General features: G+C 37.9%; 3 protein-coding genes across 3 annotated transcripts in view; all 3 read left to right on the top strand.

The window, feature by feature from the left end:
* LOC145501717 (uncharacterized) overlaps window positions 1-5383 on the top strand; it is a 28854-nt gene extending 23471 nt beyond the window's left edge. The window contains exons 11-13 of the mRNA XM_081481126.1: window positions 1294-1324; window positions 2880-3182; window positions 3868-5383. Coding sequence (XP_081337252.1) covers window positions 1294-1324; window positions 2880-3182; window positions 3868-4178 — 645 coding nt within the window. The 3' untranslated portion in view covers window positions 4179-5383. The remainder of the gene's footprint in view (window positions 1-1293; window positions 1325-2879; window positions 3183-3867) is intronic.
* Window positions 5384-10114: 4731 nt separating this feature from the next.
* On the top strand, window positions 10115-12241 carry LOC145499737 (cell adhesion molecule DSCAML1-like). Its single transcript, XM_081479261.1, has 2 exons — window positions 10115-10559; window positions 11337-12241. The coding sequence occupies exons 1-2, from the start codon at window positions 10304-10306 to the stop codon at window positions 11543-11545; spliced, it is 465 nt and encodes a 154-aa protein (XP_081335387.1). The 5' UTR covers window positions 10115-10303; the 3' UTR covers window positions 11546-12241.
* Window positions 12242-15378: 3137 nt separating this feature from the next.
* LOC145500562 (neogenin-like) lies at window positions 15379-18215 on the top strand. The gene is made up of 2 exons (XM_081480082.1): window positions 15379-16119; window positions 16807-18215. The coding sequence occupies exons 1-2, from the start codon at window positions 15795-15797 to the stop codon at window positions 17157-17159; spliced, it is 678 nt and encodes a 225-aa protein (XP_081336208.1). The 5' UTR covers window positions 15379-15794; the 3' UTR covers window positions 17160-18215.
* Window positions 18216-19313: the final 1098 nt, after the last annotated feature.

Raw genomic sequence — 19313 nt, 5'->3', positions numbered from 1 at the left:
ATGAGTCAAAATGAAAGGCCCAAACAAGTGTCTGCGGTCTGCACGGTCTGCACTGTTTTGGCGTGACCGATTCGCGGTATTCGAACGTGAGAGTAGTGAACAAAGTTGACGCAAAAAATAAAATCAAGCACTTTTTAAAGGTAATGGAACTTGACTCTAGTTTCTAACTGTTCATGAAGACAGCCAATTTCACTTTACATTTTTGGGGATTGTTTATTTTGGAGTTGTCCATGGAAACTGTCAGTGGAGTTCAGTTGGTTTTACGACAAACATGCGGTTGGCACGGCACATTAACAATTTCTTCTTTTAGAGGTTTCCAAATCTGGAACCAGCTTCTTTTAAAGGTTAATCCAAGAAGACTACTCTTCTATAAATATAAATATTCAGGTAAGTATCGGCTAACATACTTCAAGTTTGCAAATTTCACTGGAGTTCGTTAATTCTCAGCAAACAAAAATATTGTGTCAAAATGCGCCTTTTAGCTCCTTTTCTGACCCTGTAAGATTTCATATCTGGAAATAGTTTCTTGCAATCATAGTTTCGGAGAGATATCATTAGAAACTGTTTCAAAATAACGAAGCGTTTGCTTTTCTTCCGGGTTTTCTTGCAGTAATCGGTTTCGTAACGCTTGGGTCAAAGGTCACGTTTTCAGGAAGAAGTGCTGCATTTAGTTCGCTATCTCAGCGCTCACGATTTTATTTACCCAAAAATTTTATTTCACTAATTTGAAGAAGAAACAATGCTCTTTCAGAACAAACTAGTCGTTTTGAGAAAAGCCGTGTACCAGAACGCCTTTTTAGCATTTGAAAATTGGCTAACTGTAGACCTCTTGTAAACCTGTCTTGGGTCGTTAATTTAGAAAATTCATCAAATATTCCAATTCTAATTAAATCGCGATCTATTTAGCTCTAAATAGACAAGAAAGGAAGTACAAATACGACATTCAATCAGTTTGTTATGAAGCTTTTTACTTTTGAGTTTACGAGCCTCTGAATATGCCGCTCATTTTCGATCGATTTTGGCCGATTTGGGGCATAGAAACGAAAAAATTGCGGAAAAAATAATTTTTGATTTATCGAACTTAAAACATTGTTTTTGTAACTAGTGTCCATAGGGCTTCATTCTGGGCGAGTTTGAAGAAATTTGATTTTTTCGCTATTTCCAAGTCTAGTTGATATTTAGGCGAAGCTGCTCTTAATTGATGAAAAGCCAATGAACAAATATTAAATCAAATGAAATTGCTTTCTTTTCTTTTCTCTTTCTCTTTTTTTATTTATTTAATGAACGTTACAGAATGAAAGAAACCACTGCTTGGATAAATCAGGTCAGTATCTCGTTTTCTACCAGTTATAAAAGCAATAAAATACAAGGGCCAGTTTTCCAGCGCTCTCCTAAGTTTAGATAAATGCTAAATATTGTTAAAAGGCTTTTGAATTCGAGCATAGCCATAATCAAATAAGCCAATGAGAAACATATAGCGAAACCTTGCAAATAGAATTCTATATGTGCTGTATTTGCACATGTGAAAAAAGCGATACGTCCAATCAGCTTCGCGTATAGCGTTCTTCCCATGTGAAAATATAACCAATCACCGTCCAGGATAGAATCACTTAGCCAATCAGAGTTAAGCACTCAAATGACTTCCGAGAAGCGGGTCTTGAAATCAGCGCCCGCTTGAAGTTTGTGTCTCGAGAGTATGGCTTCGGCTTCCCGTTTTAGTTCACTTTCGGAAAAACAGCAGCGGAATATATCCAACATCTGGAGCGCTAGAACTTCAGTTTGAGAATCAATGGCCATTTAAGAAACCGGGGAAGTAAATTTAACATCAGAAAGCCAACAACATTCAAGGAGGAACATTCAAATTTAAACAGTGTGAGTCAACAGAGTCCGAATTTTTCTTTGCACAGCGCGAAGCGCCGCTATTACATGATTGAATCTGAGAGTGATTAGGGACAAGCGAAAAGATTTCACACTATGTATTTCTCCCGTATTACATTTAAGCTTGTGTAGGCTCTTTGTCCGCCTGTTGCTGGACGGGAAAGCAGATTTGTTTTTTCATTACGATCGATCATTTAGATCAGTTTTGAATTTGTTGCTGTCCTGCATGTAAACTTACGGTATCGGGTAGACTAAAACTGATTCAACGGATATGTTTAATTCTTGTTATATATACAATAAACAAATTACAACATAGAAAGTGCTTTGTAAAGATTTTTATTCACTAGTCGAAAAACTTTGGAACTCATGAATAAAAATCCGTACGTCGCACTTTCTATGACGTAATCTATATATACTGTCCTAATATCCTTCTCATGGGCGCTTTCTCATTCAATTAAAAATTTCGAAACGGGGACAAAATGCTACGAAAATTTCCTGGGAAAGTTTTCAGAACATCCGTAAACTGTTGAATTTCCGAAAACGCCGGAAATTCCATTCGGAAAGACAAATGGAACGGAAATTCCAGGAGAAACTTCCAAAAATTTATGTATACCTCTTTTTCTGAAATACCGGAAAATGCTGTCTATTCGTCATTGACCTGGACCACTGCTTCTTGCCAAATTACAAGCCATACAGCGATCAAACTCGCCTACATGCTGCCAAAGCGTAGCGAAATGGCAAAAATACCTACAAATCCCCCACGGTACATGTTACCCATACACTGTCCATGCAGAGCATCATGAATCTAGCCCCAGGACTGTAGTTTTCAGTTAGCCAGACAGGACTTTTTCTTGGTGACGGCGATTTTATTGTCTTGTCATTAATGACAAATTTTGTCCTGATACCGTGGAATCAGTAATTTTTCGAGCTTTCGAATCTCCCGTTATACATTATCCTAATCTGGAGTTAACATGCAAACACTAAATAAATCTTTTTTTCAGTGCCCTCCGTCGCTCCTCAAAATGTGACAGCGGTCAGTAAGACTTCCACCAGCATCTTCCTGAGGTGGGATGCTGTTCCATCCAATCAAAGAAGCGGTAACATTCTGGGGTACAAAGTGAATTTGACATTACAAAGCAAAATCGATGACAGGCAATTCACCGAAGAGGTTAGCGTTGCAATGGTTTACGTCAACCTAACAGGACTCAGAAAGAGCAGAAATTTCAATATTACAGTGTCTGCCTTCAATGAATGTGGAGATGGACCTCGTAGTGTGAATCTCTTTGTGAAGACAGATGAAGACAGTAAGTGTTTTATTTAGGAAGTAGAAAACATAATCTATCGCGTTTTAGTAAAAATCTACTAGCGCTGAATCATGAATACTGTTCTCTAATTTGGCTGCGCTACTCACTCAATTGCCTATTGTGGAGAGTCAGTAGCCTAGCGCGTGTGCGGTTGTTGACAAAGTGGCGGCCGCTTCTTGACTTTTTCAAAGGGTCCGTGAAGAGGATTGAGAGAAAGTTTTGAACGACTAGTAGATTAGATTATGCAAATCCTTAGTTTCCAAGTATAAGTTACTTTACACATAACAATGTACCTACCTACACACACCACTGCGTATATATCGTAAAGTTCTGGTTATAAGCCACACACCCCCTCCCCCCTATGGAATTTTACGGTATATGCCTCCATGTACCATGGTCCCATGCATTTGCTTTTCTACTTTGTTAACCTTAGTAATGCATGTTTATAACTCTTCCATATTGTTATCGAATGGCATTTGATGTTAAAAACGATACTTATGACACATTCCAGAGCCTGACGCGGCTCCTCAAGATATCACGGCAGTCAACAAGACGTCAACAAGTATACTGATCAGGGCTGTTTTATAATCTACTTTGTTAACCTTAGTAATGCATGTTTATAACATTTCCATATTGTTATCGAATGGCGTTTTGTATTAAAACCGATACTTATGACACATTCCAGAGCCTGATGCGGCTCCTCAAGATGTCACAGCAGTCAACAGGACGTCATCAAGTATACTGATCATGTGGGGTGAAGTGCCAAGAAGTAAACGTCAAGGAAGCATTCAGAGTTACAGAGCGGATTACACATCAACAACAAGCGACGAAACAAAAAGTAAGGAGGTCCAAGCCCCTACCCAATACTTGGAGATAGATGACTTGGAACACAACACCAACTACACCATCACAGTTATGGCTTCCACCAGTAAGGGATATGGACCAGCCAGCGAGCCTATTTTTGTGGCCACAGATAAAGATCAAACTGTACCATGAACACTCTGTCCGACTTTTGGGGTTGGATTCTTCGAAGGGACGATGATATTTCATCCTCTTAACTTGAAACCAAGACAGTAAAATTTAGTTTGCACTTGTAAATAGACTGCAGTTCTAAGCCAAATACAGGCACTTTGGACGGGAAAGAGATTGGACAAAAATCCATTGACGGGAGACGGATTTTAAAAGTGCGTTCACAACCGGCGACTCCCACTTCTTACTCGATTACCTTTGGTTAAACTACAGCCGTTTGATAAATTACTTATTAAACTTCGCTGAAGTATCCGAGACGTTTGGGGACAACAATGCACGAAATTCGGCGATCTTCCCTTAAATTACTTTTCCACAATACTGTATAAATGGAGTATTTGTGACACACTCCTGCTTGTAAGCAAGGGCCGCCGGTAAAACGTACTATTTAATTTAGTTACAAAAAGATAGTCTTAGGTACAAACCAACGTTTTTATTAATGAATCAAGATTATAAATACACTTTAACCTTTTCGCTTCTGAGACCGCTATAACGTTCAAACTGTTCTTTGCTGACGTCTTTAGATTTTTTGATACTGATTAACACCTGGCAATAAACATTGAAGGACATTTGTCAGATAGCAGGTCGTCCAATATAAAGTGAGATATGCAAAGTGAGCAAAGTATGCATTTTAACTATTTTCTTTTAAAAGCAGGCTCCAGCTAACGTGAGCTTCATACTAAGAATCAGGCTACAAAGGCAAGTTTTTGCTCATCTGAATTACATTCAACACATGCTGAGTGAGCTGAACTGAGTTCTTAAAAATATCTTCCATATCTATATATCTTTCCTTGCTTATTCATAAGCATCATTACAAATAAAGTAGATTGTTTTCAACGAATAATAAATACCATTAACGAGAGTAGTTCTCAACGAAATAAGTAACTTATTACCTGAGGTGATAAGCTCGTAGTGAAATGTATCGATGGGTGAAGCCTTGTTTCACAGGCTCATTTGCTGATAGATCCTTGTACATTTACATTTAACTAATGCGCTGTTGCCATAATTTTGTACCTCAGTTAAGTTTGTGTTTGTAGAATTAATTTAGCGAACAATTTGTGACTCACTGACAGCTATGACCGAGTTGAGTTTAAAATGTTAATTTTGAGATTAAGGTCCTTAGCAGCTGTGACAGAAAAATTAACAAGTCGCATTTGGCAATTTATTTTAAACATCACCGAACTGGGAGAAAATTCAATAGAGTCTACTCCCAATGAAAATATATTCTCTTTTTTTTCCTTTTTTTTAAATAATAATGTTCGATAGTAAGGTAAAGAACATGAAAAACTTCAAGAGAAAAGTTAAATAGCAGAAAATAGTATTTTTCAAATATTATACAAAGATAATTGAGAGCAATTACTTTAAGCTTTTTAGGAGTCATTTGTTAATTTACGGCTATAACCAGCTGCATTGATATCAGCTTCTATGGTAAAAGGCAAAAGCTCACTGCGATAATTTAAATCGACCCTTTGACAATGTTCAGGTCCACCATTTTTCTTGTCCTCTTCGTCGTAATAATACAACAGGGAACACTGGCGTTTCAGCCAATAACTGAAAACAATCATATTTTGGTCGGCCATGTTTTTCAGCAGTTATTTGCCAAAGACTGGTTGAACTGTATTCAGGCCTGTCATGATGAACCAAGATGCATCTCGTACAACTACGAGAGATCAGCAGGCGCCAATGGTTTGTGTGAACTGAATGATAATGGCGCTGAAAGCTTTTGTGACAGAGATAAGTCCCTCATCTACTCGAAAGGCTTTGTATTTCAGCAGATAAGAGAAGACAGAGTAAGTCAGTAGCTGATAAAAAACTGCAAGATTAAGGTATATGAATCTATAGATTGGCTGGGGGAAAAAGGACATTTTGATTTCTTAGCTTATTGCACGGTTCCGTTCGATAACATGACACGCATCGTCGGTGATGAAGGATTTCGCCGTGAATACACCTCGAGTACGATCAGGAGTACTTCAGCTTTTAAATTGACAAGTGCATAATTTAATTTTAATGTAATGATATAATATACCGTAACTGGAAAATTGAATAATACAATTTGATTGATGAATATATATAATTTAAATATAATTTCTAAGCTTAAGCTTAAGTACGAGATCTTTATTTTCCTTTCTTACACTGACATAATCTCATAAGATTCAGTAATTAGTTAGTTCCCATAGAAATACTCTCTTGAGGTTACAGTATACCTTCGGGTCGGCAATTTTCTTCAAATTTGGATTTTTGGGTCAAAGTGGTGGTCGAAGAATAATCTCTAATTTCTGGGGGAAAAAAAATTGAAAAAGACTAAATATTGGCGGAGAAATGGCGGTTTTACGTTTTCGCCGGAAGTAAAAGTTTACCTCTTGATTGACAGCCCTATGGTGCGTATGCAATCAACCGAGACGATTTTCGCGGGAATTACCTGTACGGGTGTCACGAATTGACTATTCAGTTGATCAACATTGTTGCTCAGCTCTGACTACCAAGCATTTTTTGGTATTAGGTGTAATTCTATTAAGTTATAAGTAAACATAGACCACGTTAAAAACATGGACCAGTTCGAAAAAGCGAAAACAGCGAAGAACGAATGAAAATACATCAATGAGTGAAAACCGAAAGTTCGCTATAGCTAATGTATAAGCCGGGCAAAAAATTCGAGGTAAGAGAAAAGAGAGGTTCTGTAAAAATTTGGGAACTTGACAGAGACTCTTCTGATGAGTCCGATATCGATTGCGACGAATCGTTGGACTCATTGAGATCCATGGAATATTATCCATGCACAGTTGTTCCGCCGCGCATTCTCTTAGTTTTCTTCGCTCAGCCACTCTAGCGTTCGTCTCCTTTTTCGTCTTCCCCATTTTGCCAGGGTGACCAGCTTCGAGAAAAACCGAGCTACAGAAAAATGATTTCTCCGCCTTCGGCGCCTTGAGCGCATTGCGAAACACAGGGATTTTTTGGAACTTCGCGCGTAAATTTCACCAGGAGGTTAACGGTAAACTCTCCCTGAACTGATTGGCTCAGTTATCTGAGAACCCAGTTGAAGGCGTTAGTGGGCGGAGTTTGCTTGCGAAGCAGAAGATTTTTCTTAACGCTGTTTTCGCGAATAAATTTTTTCGCTTGAAGCAGACACTTTAAAGAGTTCTAACTCAAAGGGAATTTGTTCAATTGCCCTCAAATTTGGACAGTAGCTAGTTTAACATATAAACTACCAAAATGTATCTGCGAATTGTTAATTTCGAAATACTTTTTCTTCGAGAGCGATTTTTGTACGATCACTCCACATTTTGTTAATCCTATTTCGAAAATGTTCTGTAACTTTTTACTGCGATTGAATATGGTAGAACGCAGACACGCTTTTTAGCGCATTGGGCCCTGAAACCGAGGAAAAAATTAGATTGGCGAAAAACAAAACTCGCTTTGACTTATGGCTTTCGAAAGGTGTTTCGGGCGCTCGCATTTAGTGGTAGTGAAAAATTCGACAATTCATTTTATTTCAAAATTATTGGTATCATTTGATAGCCAGCTCTATAAGCTTTAATTTGATTTAGGGGTTTAGGTATCTACCGCTTAAACTGCACTCGCTACATCGCTTGCACGCGAGACACCCCTGAAGGTATACTCTAACCTTAAGCAAACCAGCAATTTACTCATAACAGATCTGTCAGATAATTAACTTGTTGATAAGTTGAAGTAGCTGAGGAACTGTCGACAGCTTTTGCTCAATACAAGACTGTATTATTGTTTCTTTGAATCAGTAGCTTTCAGTTTTCAGTGTCGTTTACGAACTACCCATGCAAAAACTAACCGACGTTCTTCTTTTTGACTCCACGCAATATAGAATGAACAAATCTGCAGTTTGGAGAATTCAGGTGAAACATTTTCTCTGTAGTAATTTAAAACTATACATTCCTTCTTGTGACTAAGCTTCGCAAAGATAAAAAAAGCACAGTTAGATTAAAGCAGTCCTTACCGAAAAGTTGTACGATTATTCATATTCTTCGAAATCTCAGGCATTCTTCTCGTTTAGTTGCTTTCGTTTGAAAGGAAACGTTGATAATTAACTAACATATTTTCAGTGCCCGCGGCTTCCCCTCAAAATGTGGCAGCGGTCAATCAGACTTCCACCAGCATATTCATCACGTGGGATGCTGTTTCATCCAATCAAAGAAACGGCAAAATTCTGGGGTACAAGGTGCAGTACACCTTTCTGTTAAACGATGGCAGGACAACCAACGAAGTCAGCGTCGCAATGGCTGACCTTAACCTGACCAGTCTTGGAAAGAACCAAAAGCACGCCATTGCAGTGTTAGCCTTTAATGAATGTGGAGATGGTCCCGCTAGTGACGTTCTTTCTGTGAAGACAGACGAAGACAGTAAGTTTTGTTATATAACTTTTATCAAGTGATACCCGCTCTGATCGGTTCATCAGTTGTTTAATTTCACGATATTATAGCTGATGACAATGCTTATGGTGATACAATTACCGTTGAATATTAAAATACCATATAAACTCTTGGTTTTCGGCCATCGTAGCTTGATTAAAAATATAAAACAAACAGCGCTGATAAACCTTATTTATTCAGGAGTTGCAGCCAGCATTGAATGCCAATGTCAGCAGTGAAAAGCTTTCACTTTACTAGGAAAGCTTTTCCATTGTTCACTTTACAGAAAGTTTCCGTTTGAGACGTCTTAAATTTCTACTGCAGATGTTTTTCCGTCTAGGTTCCAGATCCCCATTGATACAGTATAAATAGCTTTCCAAAAAAAAATTTTAACGCTTATACTTTGAAAATGTATGTTGACTGGCATACGAAACGTCAAGTTCATAAAATGCGTGTTTTTGAAATGTTTATCATCGCTGTTTGTTTTATATTTTTAATTAAAATACCATTTACAATACATTCTAGAGCCTGACGCAGCCCCTCAGAATATCACGGCAGTCAACAAGACGTCAACAAGTATACTGGTCACGTGGAGTGAAGTACCAAGAAGTAAACGCCAAGGAAGCATTCAGAGTTACAGAGTGGATTACACATCAACAACAAGCAACGAAACAAAAAGAAAGGAGGTCCAAGCCCCTACCCAATACTTGGAGATAGAAGGCTTGGAACACAACACCAACTACACCATCACAGTCATGGCTTCCACCAGTAAGGGATATGGACCAGCGAGCGAACCTATTTTTGTGGCTACAGATCAGGATAGTAAGTCTACCTCTGCACTTACTTGTATAAATGCTTGTACTAGAAAGGTAATATATTTCCTGTCGTATGAAACACTTGACAGGGACACTAACACGCCGATTTGTCTGCAGGGAGTTTGATAAAAATGTTGCTTAAATTTTGACTACCTAGCTTCGCTTTAACACGAATCTTTGCCAGAACGCCACGATGGAAATATAACGTGAAATGTTGAAGTGATTTTCAAAGGCAGTCTGCCAAACATTTTCAATTTCGCAAGGCGGTCTCATTGACAAAGGGCCAAGACTAATAACAGGCGAGCCGAGGCAGTTGCCTCGGTAAACATTTCAGTTTCATAATTTGTTCAGGATACTAAGAATATAATATATATGAACATAATATATATGAACTATGATATGAAAGACATTTTTCTTTTTTTCAAAATGCTGTCTAGATAAATATTTGCATCTGACTACGGCCTTGGCATACGTAATTTCCCACAAGACTCCGTTTATAACTTCAGCAAACCTACAGAGTAATTTTCAACAAAATTATTGCATTATTTTTAGGTTTCTATCATTAAACATATGTTTTACTGTTTTGACTTTTGGAATCGTGATAGTAAGCTTCAAGATCGATCGACCCTGTGGTCGAGAATAGCGTAATTTTATTCTTCAATTCCTCGATGTCCTTGAGTAGAAACGTTATCCTAACAGGCAGTCCATTTCAAAACAGTGCATTAAAAATTAAAAAAAAAAGAGTTTTACAGTGTAGTTTCTGTAATAATATGATATCAACGCGTGAATATGTAACATGCAATTCTAACTTACTGAGTTTTAGGGGATAGAGGAATAACCATGGCATTTTATTTCAGAACCCAGTTCTCCTCCCCAGTTTGTGCGAGCAGTTAACAAAACCATGGACAGTATCGGCGTCACGTGGAATGAGGTTCCAACAAGTGATCAAAATGGTGTTATCGTGAATTACACCGTCAGTTATCATTCAGTTACACCTGGATTCCTCGTAGAGGAGAAATTAATCATTGCTCCATCACGGTTTGCGACACTGACAAATCTCACAAGGAACACAAATTACAGTATCTCAGTGATGGCCTCTAATCGAATTGGAAATGGACCTTCTAGCTCTCCTACATTTGTTAACACAAGCGATGACAGTAAGATTTCTTTTCACATCTATAGCAAGAACATTGAGTGTGTGAAAGGATGATAGCAAACCAACCCGTTAGACTATTTCGTATCGTTTTGGTAGGGGCTCAAGTTTATTGCCTTCAGAGGCACAATAGCCAATTTAGCAATAATCCTCTAGCTTTGTATTAGTTTTGCTTCCCGTTTTAACGCCCCTGCGCGTTTGATGTCCATATGAAATTTTTCTACATTCTTTGTAAGGGCCTGTTTTCAAGGAGAGAGGGTTACCCTAGCAAACGGGTTACCCTTGCAAGCGGGTTACTGTAGCACTAACACATTTCCTCTTTTTTTTTCTTCATCGTGTTTACGAGGCAGCTAGGGTTACCGGGTAGGCAGGCTACCCTCTCTGCGTGATAGGGTTACCCTGATAGGCGGGTTAATCCCTTTAGCTTGTAAACACTCCAGGTAGGGTTAACCCGCCTACCCGGGTTAACTTTCTAATTGTTTCGACACCCTTTGAGTGCAACCGCGCATTAAGTCGCCCCGGGTTGTAGGGTTACCCTACCTGTGAAATTTTGCTTGTTAACCCGGGCTATCTTTTGCCCTATAGCTAGGGTTAACCCGCCTGCCAAGGTTGCCCTCCCTCCTTGTAAACAGGCCCTAAGACACTGAGAAAAAAGAATCTTTAACTAATAAACCAAATAAACAGGTGTTTTTGTCGATAACAACACGTTGTTAAAAGCATCGAATGTAACGCCCACCACCGACAACTTAAACTTAACATTTGTACGTTGTACATCTTCCAGGTGAATTCCAGTGTCCTTTGGAAAAAGTACAGCTCAAAGCAGATGCCATTCGCTTATTCAAAGATCCAAACAGTTGTTTTCACTACTACCAGTGTGACCTTACAAGTGCAGCTATAATTCTTGTAGACTGTCGCCAAGGAAAGGAATTTAAAGAATCACCTTCTGGCGGCTCATGCGAGTATCCTGGCGAGCCCTATTGCCATGTCTAAGCAACGGCAACTGTCTGAAGTCTTTTTTATTAACTAAACAAAGCAAGCTTTATCCCTTAAAATACTACCTAAAGTTAGTTCCGGTAGGGTTTCTTCCATAACACTGGTTGAAATTTCGGTCTGAACGTAAATGGTAAGACAATTTTTACTCGAGCGACCGGGAAATTTTCGAAATAGACGGAACGTGTTCCAGACAATATTTCCAACCGAAATTTCCTAGTGGAAAATGTCCTTATCATTTGCAATTCTTCGCCGACTTCTTGGAATTCGTCCTAGTCTCTTTCGCTAAATTGGGAGTTTATAAGGAAATGGTAAATGGACAATCCGAAAGGAATTCACCATCAGGGATTTTTGCTTACCATTTGTACAAACCGTTGAGGAACCGGTTTCTCCGTGTAAATGTTAAACAACTGTTGACTGTTGTTTAGGACCCTAGTTTCTAGGAATGATGTCTTATAGGTAAATAGATTAAGGGAAAATTCATCGGACGCCTTAATGCGAATTTTTGGTGCGAGCTTACTGTCATACACTTCATGTGGCATTGAAGAGTATTTGCCTATGAATATTAATCTAAGAAGTTGCTGGGTGGTTCTGCGTTAGTCTAAAACAATTTAAATTAGTACAGTGACAAGCTTATTGTATCGATGCTCATTTATTTATATCAATACTACAGGAAATCATTTAAACGTTGCTTAGATCCTTAGATTTTGTGAACTTATTTAACATTTGAGTATTTGACAATAGGTAGGTTGCTAACTATTTTGTATTTCAAATTAATTTCTTAAGCTCCAGTAAGCATAAGGCTCATACTGAGAATCATTTGAAACAAAAGGTAGATTTGCTTTTTTGCATAAATAATAGTATGGCTGGCTTGATTTAGGCATTAAACCATATCAATCACTCTTACTATAAATAGATTTGGTTCTCGGCCGATAGAGTTTATCTGCCTTCATTCATATATTAATCATGTTGAAAGATCTATGTTGTACGACGGTGAACATTTTAAGTTCCCGTTGCTGGTGCATATGTATTCAGTTTTTAACCAGCGTTTTTAAATAAAGTAAAAGGTAAATATCATCAAAGAAGGTTCAACTATATGCGCATATCCAGTTTCCGTTTAGTGTATCCAGTCGAGTAACATGTATGATGAAGTTTCAGTTTTTAGGGCGAATTAAAATATCTGTTTTGACGTTTGAGTTACGAGTTGTTTTTACGAACTTGAACTTTTGTACTCATTAATGGTTAATTTCTTACTAATTTCACTGTCTTTCAAGCGTATATTTGTCACACTGTGATGAGTAACACGTCAAAACATGCACCATTTAATGTTTGAATGTAACTGCTAATATTGAAATAAGTAATTTCAATGTAACTGTTTAGTTAATTTCCCTCTGTTTTAAAAGCATCTTTTACTCAAAATAAGAGAAAATTTAAGACAAAAAAAAGAACACGATAAATTCTAAGTACTAGAATTTTAAATACTAGCAACTAGGGTTTTTCAAACAAACATCAACGGAAGACAGCACCGATCAATTACTATGAGCTTTTAATGCGTCAGTTGGTAATTACCATCTGTAGGCAGCTGGGTCTGTAGGCAGTTTTCATGTGTAAAAGGCAAAGGCTTAATGTGATAATGCAGCCTCTTTTCGCCAGTTTGACGATGTTCAGCAACCTCATTTATCACAGCATACTTCTTTTATTTTTCATACCACAAAAAATTGTGGCATTTCAACCGGTCACAGAAAACAACCATGTTTTGGTCGGCCATGTTTTTCAGCAGTTATTCGCCAAAGACTGGTTCAACTGTATTCAGGCCTGTCATGATGAACCAAGATGCATCTCGTACAACTACCAAAGATCAGCAGGCGCCAACGGTCTGTGTGAACTGAATGACTATGGAGTTGAAGACTTATGCGACAGAAGTACGTCCCTTATCTACTCACTGGGATTTGTATTTCAACAGATAAGACAAAGCGAGGTGAGTACTGTGTCGATACCTAACGTAGCCTCTTCCAGGCGTTCACTAAGGCTTGCAGCTGAAGTTTACATGTGAAGTGTTATGCTCTAGGGATTGTTTATTCTATTCAAATTTTATATCTTTAATGCGGCCTGAATTTATTTTGTGATGAGCAGTATTAGGTAGACCATTCTGCAAATCAAATTTACATCTATGTTTAGGATGTCGTAACTTTTTAAAAGTTATCAAAAATCGTGAGAATTTTTGTTATTGTCGGCCTATTTCTTTCGATAACCCTGCATGGATTTCGGTTAACTATGGGCCTTTTGCGCGATGGGAAGTAGTTAATTTTAGATAGCCCATTTCGTGTTATTTTTTTCAACTTTTCATCATATAATTCGATGCGAAATTTAAAAACATAACTTCCCTAGCTCTTGAGAACAATCGTTTTATGTTTTAACGTTAGTCAATCATTCTCGAATAGAATTCTATTTTTTGCAAGACAATTTACATACAATAAAATTTACATCCACCAACCAATCTCCTAGTGAAAATTAAGTGCTACATTCATTTTATATTTATCGTAATAAGCCAACGACAATTTTACCTGAAGAAGAAATTAAAGTCCTTTCAGAGGGTAGTGAACTTTGCCTAAGGTATATATGAGCTGTCATTTTTGACAAACCTTATTCTAAAAACCAAGCTGGAGCTCCAAAAACATCTCCTTTCTGTTGTTTAAACATTTAACCGATTCGGTGCAAAATCGTAAGGTTCTAATGAGAACCCAGTTAGAGTGTCAATTGTGGTTTCCTCTCTAAATATTGTATATTTTTTTGTTGAAGGATAGGTAATAAGTTTTCGATGTGTGTTCTGCGGCATTTTGTAATAACTACGCATTTTGTAATACCTTACGCATTTTGTAATAAAAGTTGCAGCATTTTGTAATTACCTGCAGTATTTTGTATTAAATGCAAACGACGCATTTTGTAATAAGTGTTGCAGCATTTTGTAATGAACGTTAGTCTACGCAATTTGTAATAACGTGGTGACGCAAATTGTAATAAGTCTCTTCACACGATAATTTCACCAAGCATACAGATTGGCTGGATTCCCTTCAACACTGGCTTAATATAGTTTGTCAAGTGCTCTTTTTTAGCAGATATTGGGAGCTAAACAACCCACCTACTTCTATGTAAATCTATATTTTCAATAAGCATGTGGCATAATTTTAGTCTGAGAGGTGTATAAATTTTGGAAAATAAAATTCTCAATTCCTTAAAAATTTCCTAAATCTTCATAATGGAGAATGGAATACCACCAGGTGAAATAGTTCCACCCATTGTCACGCAAATGTTGACGTTTTATTACTTTCTTTTTCGTGAACCTAACTTGATTCCAAGACTCGGACAAAAGTGAGAAAAAAGAACTTATCTAAAAAATCGCGTGCATCTACTGTACAAATACCCATGCAGATACTGTACTCATATTCAGTTTAAAAAATCCTGCAATAATATAATAACTGATTTTCCATCAGGTTGGTGTTGAAGGGAATCCAGCCAATCTGTATGCTTGGTGAAATTATCGTGTGAAGAGACTTATTACAATTTGCGTCACCACGTTATTACAAATTGCGTAGACTGACGTTTATTACAAAATGCTGCAACACTTATTACAAAATGCGTCGTTTGCATTTAATACAAAATACTGCAGGTAATTACAAAATGCTGCAACTTTTATTACAAAATGCGTAAGGTATTACAAAATGCGTAGTTATTACAAAATGCCGCAGAACAATGTGCTATAATCTTTAAACGTTCACAGTGCTTGCTATTACGTAGCTAGTGTGTGTTAAATATATATATTACTCCAGCCCCCGGGTTCAACCAACAGCTTATGCACTATACCGTAATTATTTGTCCTTGACTAATTTTCACTCTATTTAATGAAAATCCGATGTACAATTAAATCAAACCACATTACATTTTTTCTTTTGATTCCACTAAATAATCACAGCAACAAAGAATCTGCTTTTTGGATAAATCAGGTCAGTATATCATTTTCTACCATTTATAAAGGCACTGAAATGCAAGAGCCAGATTTTCAAAGTTCTCCTAGGTTTAGATTCACCCAAAATATTGGTTGCGTAAAGTGACGAGAAGCGCTAAAGGGTTTGGAAGAGACAAATACTTGTCTATATGTATCGGCTCGAGTTTCTTCCTTCCTGCTTGAATCAAAGCACGCTCAAGCCTTTTTTTTATTATTATTTCCTTATTATTACTATTTCGTGTTTACATGCAAAAGCTAAATAAATCTTATTTTTTAGTGCCCGTAATTCCTCCTCAAAATGTGACAGCGGTCAGCAAGACTTCCACCAGCATCTTCATTACGTGGGATGCTGTTTCGTCCAGTCAATTACACGGCAACATTCTAGGGTACAAGGTGAATTGGATATTAACAGGCAAACATGGTGACGGGGAGACAAAAGAGTTCAGCGTTGCAATGGCCAACTTAACAGGACTCAGGAGAGGCAGAAGGTTCAATCTCACAGTGTTTGCTTTCAATGAATGTGGAGATGGTCCTGGCAGTGACATCATTAGTGTGAAGACGGACAAAGAAAGTAAGTGATATTGAATAAAATGGAAAACATTTGCCGTGTCTCTATTGGGCTACAGAAACAAGGGTGCTAGTTTGAGCGAACGAGACATGCTCTAGGAACGCTGGACGAGCCGCAGACTAGTATTTCCACGTCCTTCTCGATAGAAACGTAAAGAAAATGTTTTCTATTTCCCTTACTAAGCGTTACACTGAATGAAAAAGAAAGGAAAATCACACACTTGGTCGTTTATCTGAATGTACCAAACCTCGAGCTCACAATCTAATTTTTTAAATAGAAGTACGGTCTTTAGGGCAAGATTCCTTGACAGCGTTTCCAAGAAGAAATTTTAAATATAGTATATAACGCTCTGCTAAGTCAAGTAAACTATTTGAATGAGGCTACATTAACACGGTATTGGTGATGCTTGTTTTAACTTTCTCGAATTTTGGCCATCTATGCACTTCTTCTGTCTTTGTAACTGCTAAACTAAAACTACAGAAATCTCTTTTAACCTATAATTCAAATCCTTAGTTCGCAAATGTGATGTCCTTCATCACATACTTCGTTATAAACGCTCCACTGAATGCGTGCATGCATAGAGACATTACGACTTTATTTACTACTTTAGTAACCATGCCATGTTGATCGCTTATTGTTATCGAATAGCGTTGGCTACTGATACACATGTAAAATTATGACACATTTTAGAGCCTGGAGCAGCTCCTCAAAACATCACAGTAGTCAACAAGACGTCCGCAAGTATACTGGTCACGTGGTATAAAGTACCAAACGATAAACGCCATGGTTTCATTCAGAGTTACAAAGTGCATTATACATCAGCAACGGACAACGAGACAAAAAGTAAGGAAGTCAAAGCCCCTACCCGATTCTTGGAAATAGATGGCTTGGAACAAAACACCAACTACATCATTACAGTTATGGCTTCTACCAGTAAGGGATATGGACCAGCTAGTGAACCTATTTTTGTGGCTACAGATCCGGATAGTAAGTCTATTTTTGCACTTACAATTACAAATGAACTAGGTTGTTACAATGGATAGTAGCTTCTTACAGTGGCAACCGGGCAAATATACGTACCATTAATATTCTACAATAGGCTGGTAACCCGTCTCGGGGGTAGAGTAGTTACCCCTCCCTCCTTTCCATTTACTTGTCCTAATTTATTCCAGTGTGATTACCTATATTCACCAGCTTGATTCATCATAACTCATTCAACCCCAGTAAAAAAAAAAAAAAGTGGCGCGACTGAGAAGGTTGTGGAAGTGCGAACTGACAAAGACTATGGTATTTCCCTACCTTGGCATCTTTAAAATTTGATTTTGTGCAACCTAGTCTGGATGGGATGCTGGTTTATCGCAGATTACACCTCATGCGAACAGTACATTTTCTTAAAAATATTGAACTGGTGACATAACATGCCTCTTCGTTTGTACCCACCTTATGTACATGGTGTATATCACTGCAATACGGATAAAAGGAGCTGTGTCACCGTTTCCGACTCTTTAAAAGTTTAGACTAAATTTTCCAATTTTCTTTGTTTGTAATCCGTGTTAATCCTCTCCATCCTTAACCATCCTTGTTCCTTTATGGTTTATTATTATCTCTTTGATGTTTGTCCATCATAGTTAACTACTATTTTCAGGTTTTCTTCAATTGCAAGGCAATTTCGTATGTGCTCAAAATAACTCAAAATGAACCTTTGAATATAACATCTGTTCCTTCAGAACCAAGTGCACCTCCCCAAATTGTTCGAGCAGTTAACAAAACTATGCACAGTATTGGTGTCACGTGGAGGGAGGTCCCAGAAGGCCATCGACACGGTGACATCCTTAGTTACAAAGTTACCTACCATTCAGCCACGCCTGAAGATACCATGCAAGTCAAGTCTATAAGAACTCCAACACGTTTTGCAACCCTGACAAATCTTACCAAGAACACAAAATACAGCATCACTGTGATGGCATCTAATCAAGGTGGAAATGGACCTCCTAGCTCTCCCACGTTTGTGATCACTAGCAATGGCAGTAAGTTTTACTTTTTACTAGCATAAGCGGCAAGATCAACCCTTTGTAGGAAAAAGATGGCGACGGGTAGATTTACCCATAATTATTAGTATACGAAAACTTTCACAACGGTCATAAAAACGTCCAGAAAAGGATTGACATCTTAAAGGAGCTCAGTCACGGTTTGCGCATATTGAAAAGTTTAGCCCCAATTTTTCAAATTCGTCGTTTGTAATCCGTGTCAATCTTCTCCATCCTTAGCCATCCTTGTTCCTTTATGGTTTATCATTATCTCTTTGGTGTTTTTCTATCTTATTAAACTGTTATTTTCAGGATTGCTACCATTTAAAGGTAATTTTGTGTGTGGCCAAAATAACTCAAAATACCGTGACTGAGCCTCTTTAAGACCTAGCATACACAACGTCGTTAGCACAGGGCCAAATATTGCAAAAATATGGCTTTCCTTGTTCTTTATGAGCTGTGTAAGGCTCGCATAGTATTGTGATAAAATTACCTGCAAACAAATTACCGTTCAAGTATTTTTCAGAACCAAATCATTCATAATATTGTACGTGATACGTTTTTTGCCTCTAGACACCTCAGTTAACAATTTGCATCGCACAAAAGCAGTTTGAACAAATTTGAGAGAAAACACCCTCACATAATTATCAGACCACATAAGCGTTGCTTTTTCGTTAATCAGATAAAATAAATTCAAGCCAATCGTAACGGCTTATTCGTATTTTGCCACCCAATCAGAGTCGATTTTGTTCCCGACTTGTATATAATATATCCTTTTGGTGTTATCTACCACGAGGACGGTGGTGCAAGATAAGCTTGTTACATAACTGTAAAGGGAAACAGCTTGTAGTTATTAATTTCCAGGTAGTGATAAATTGTCCAATGTACGTGTCCAACTTTGACTTTTCTAGGTGTTTTCCAGTGCCTCTCGAGAGATGAAGATGCCTTGTTTAAAGATCCGAACAGTTGTTTTCACTTCTACCGGTGTTCCAGCGGAGGTGCTATTCATCAGCACGAATGTTCCCCCGGAACTGAATTCCGACAATCAACACGTGATTTCAACCCATGCAACTCTCCCAGCGAGCCCTTCTGCCATGTCTAAGTCACCGTTGATTCTAATGTGTGTTGTGTTGTGTTTTGTTGTGTTGTGTTGTGTTGTGTTGTGTTGTG

This window comes from Orbicella franksi, chromosome 10 (assembly GCF_964199315.1).
Source record: "Orbicella franksi chromosome 10, jaOrbFran1.1, whole genome shotgun sequence".
NCBI classification, from domain to species: domain Eukaryota; kingdom Metazoa; phylum Cnidaria; class Anthozoa; order Scleractinia; family Merulinidae; genus Orbicella; species Orbicella franksi.
Note: the sequence above shows the minus strand (reverse complement) of the source record. Positions and strands in the feature narration are given on the sequence as shown.

What these genes read in the sequence shown, in the direction of transcription:
- LOC145499737 (XM_081479261.1), top strand. Translation starts at nt 10,304, where the DNA reads ATGGACAGTATCGGCGTCACGTGGAATGAGGTTCCAACAAGTGATCAA. An exon ending in TGTTAACACAAGCGATGACA is followed by an intron (nt 10,560 to 11,336) that starts GTAAGATTTCTT and finishes TACATCTTCCAG; the next exon opens with GTGAATTCCAGTGTCCTTTG.
- LOC145500562 (XM_081480082.1), top strand. Translation starts at nt 15,795, where the DNA reads ATGCAAAAGCTAAATAAATCTTATTTTTTAGTGCCCGTAATTCCTCCT. An exon ending in TGTGAAGACGGACAAAGAAA is followed by an intron (nt 16,120 to 16,806) that starts GTAAGTGATATT and finishes GACACATTTTAG; the next exon opens with AGCCTGGAGCAGCTCCTCAA.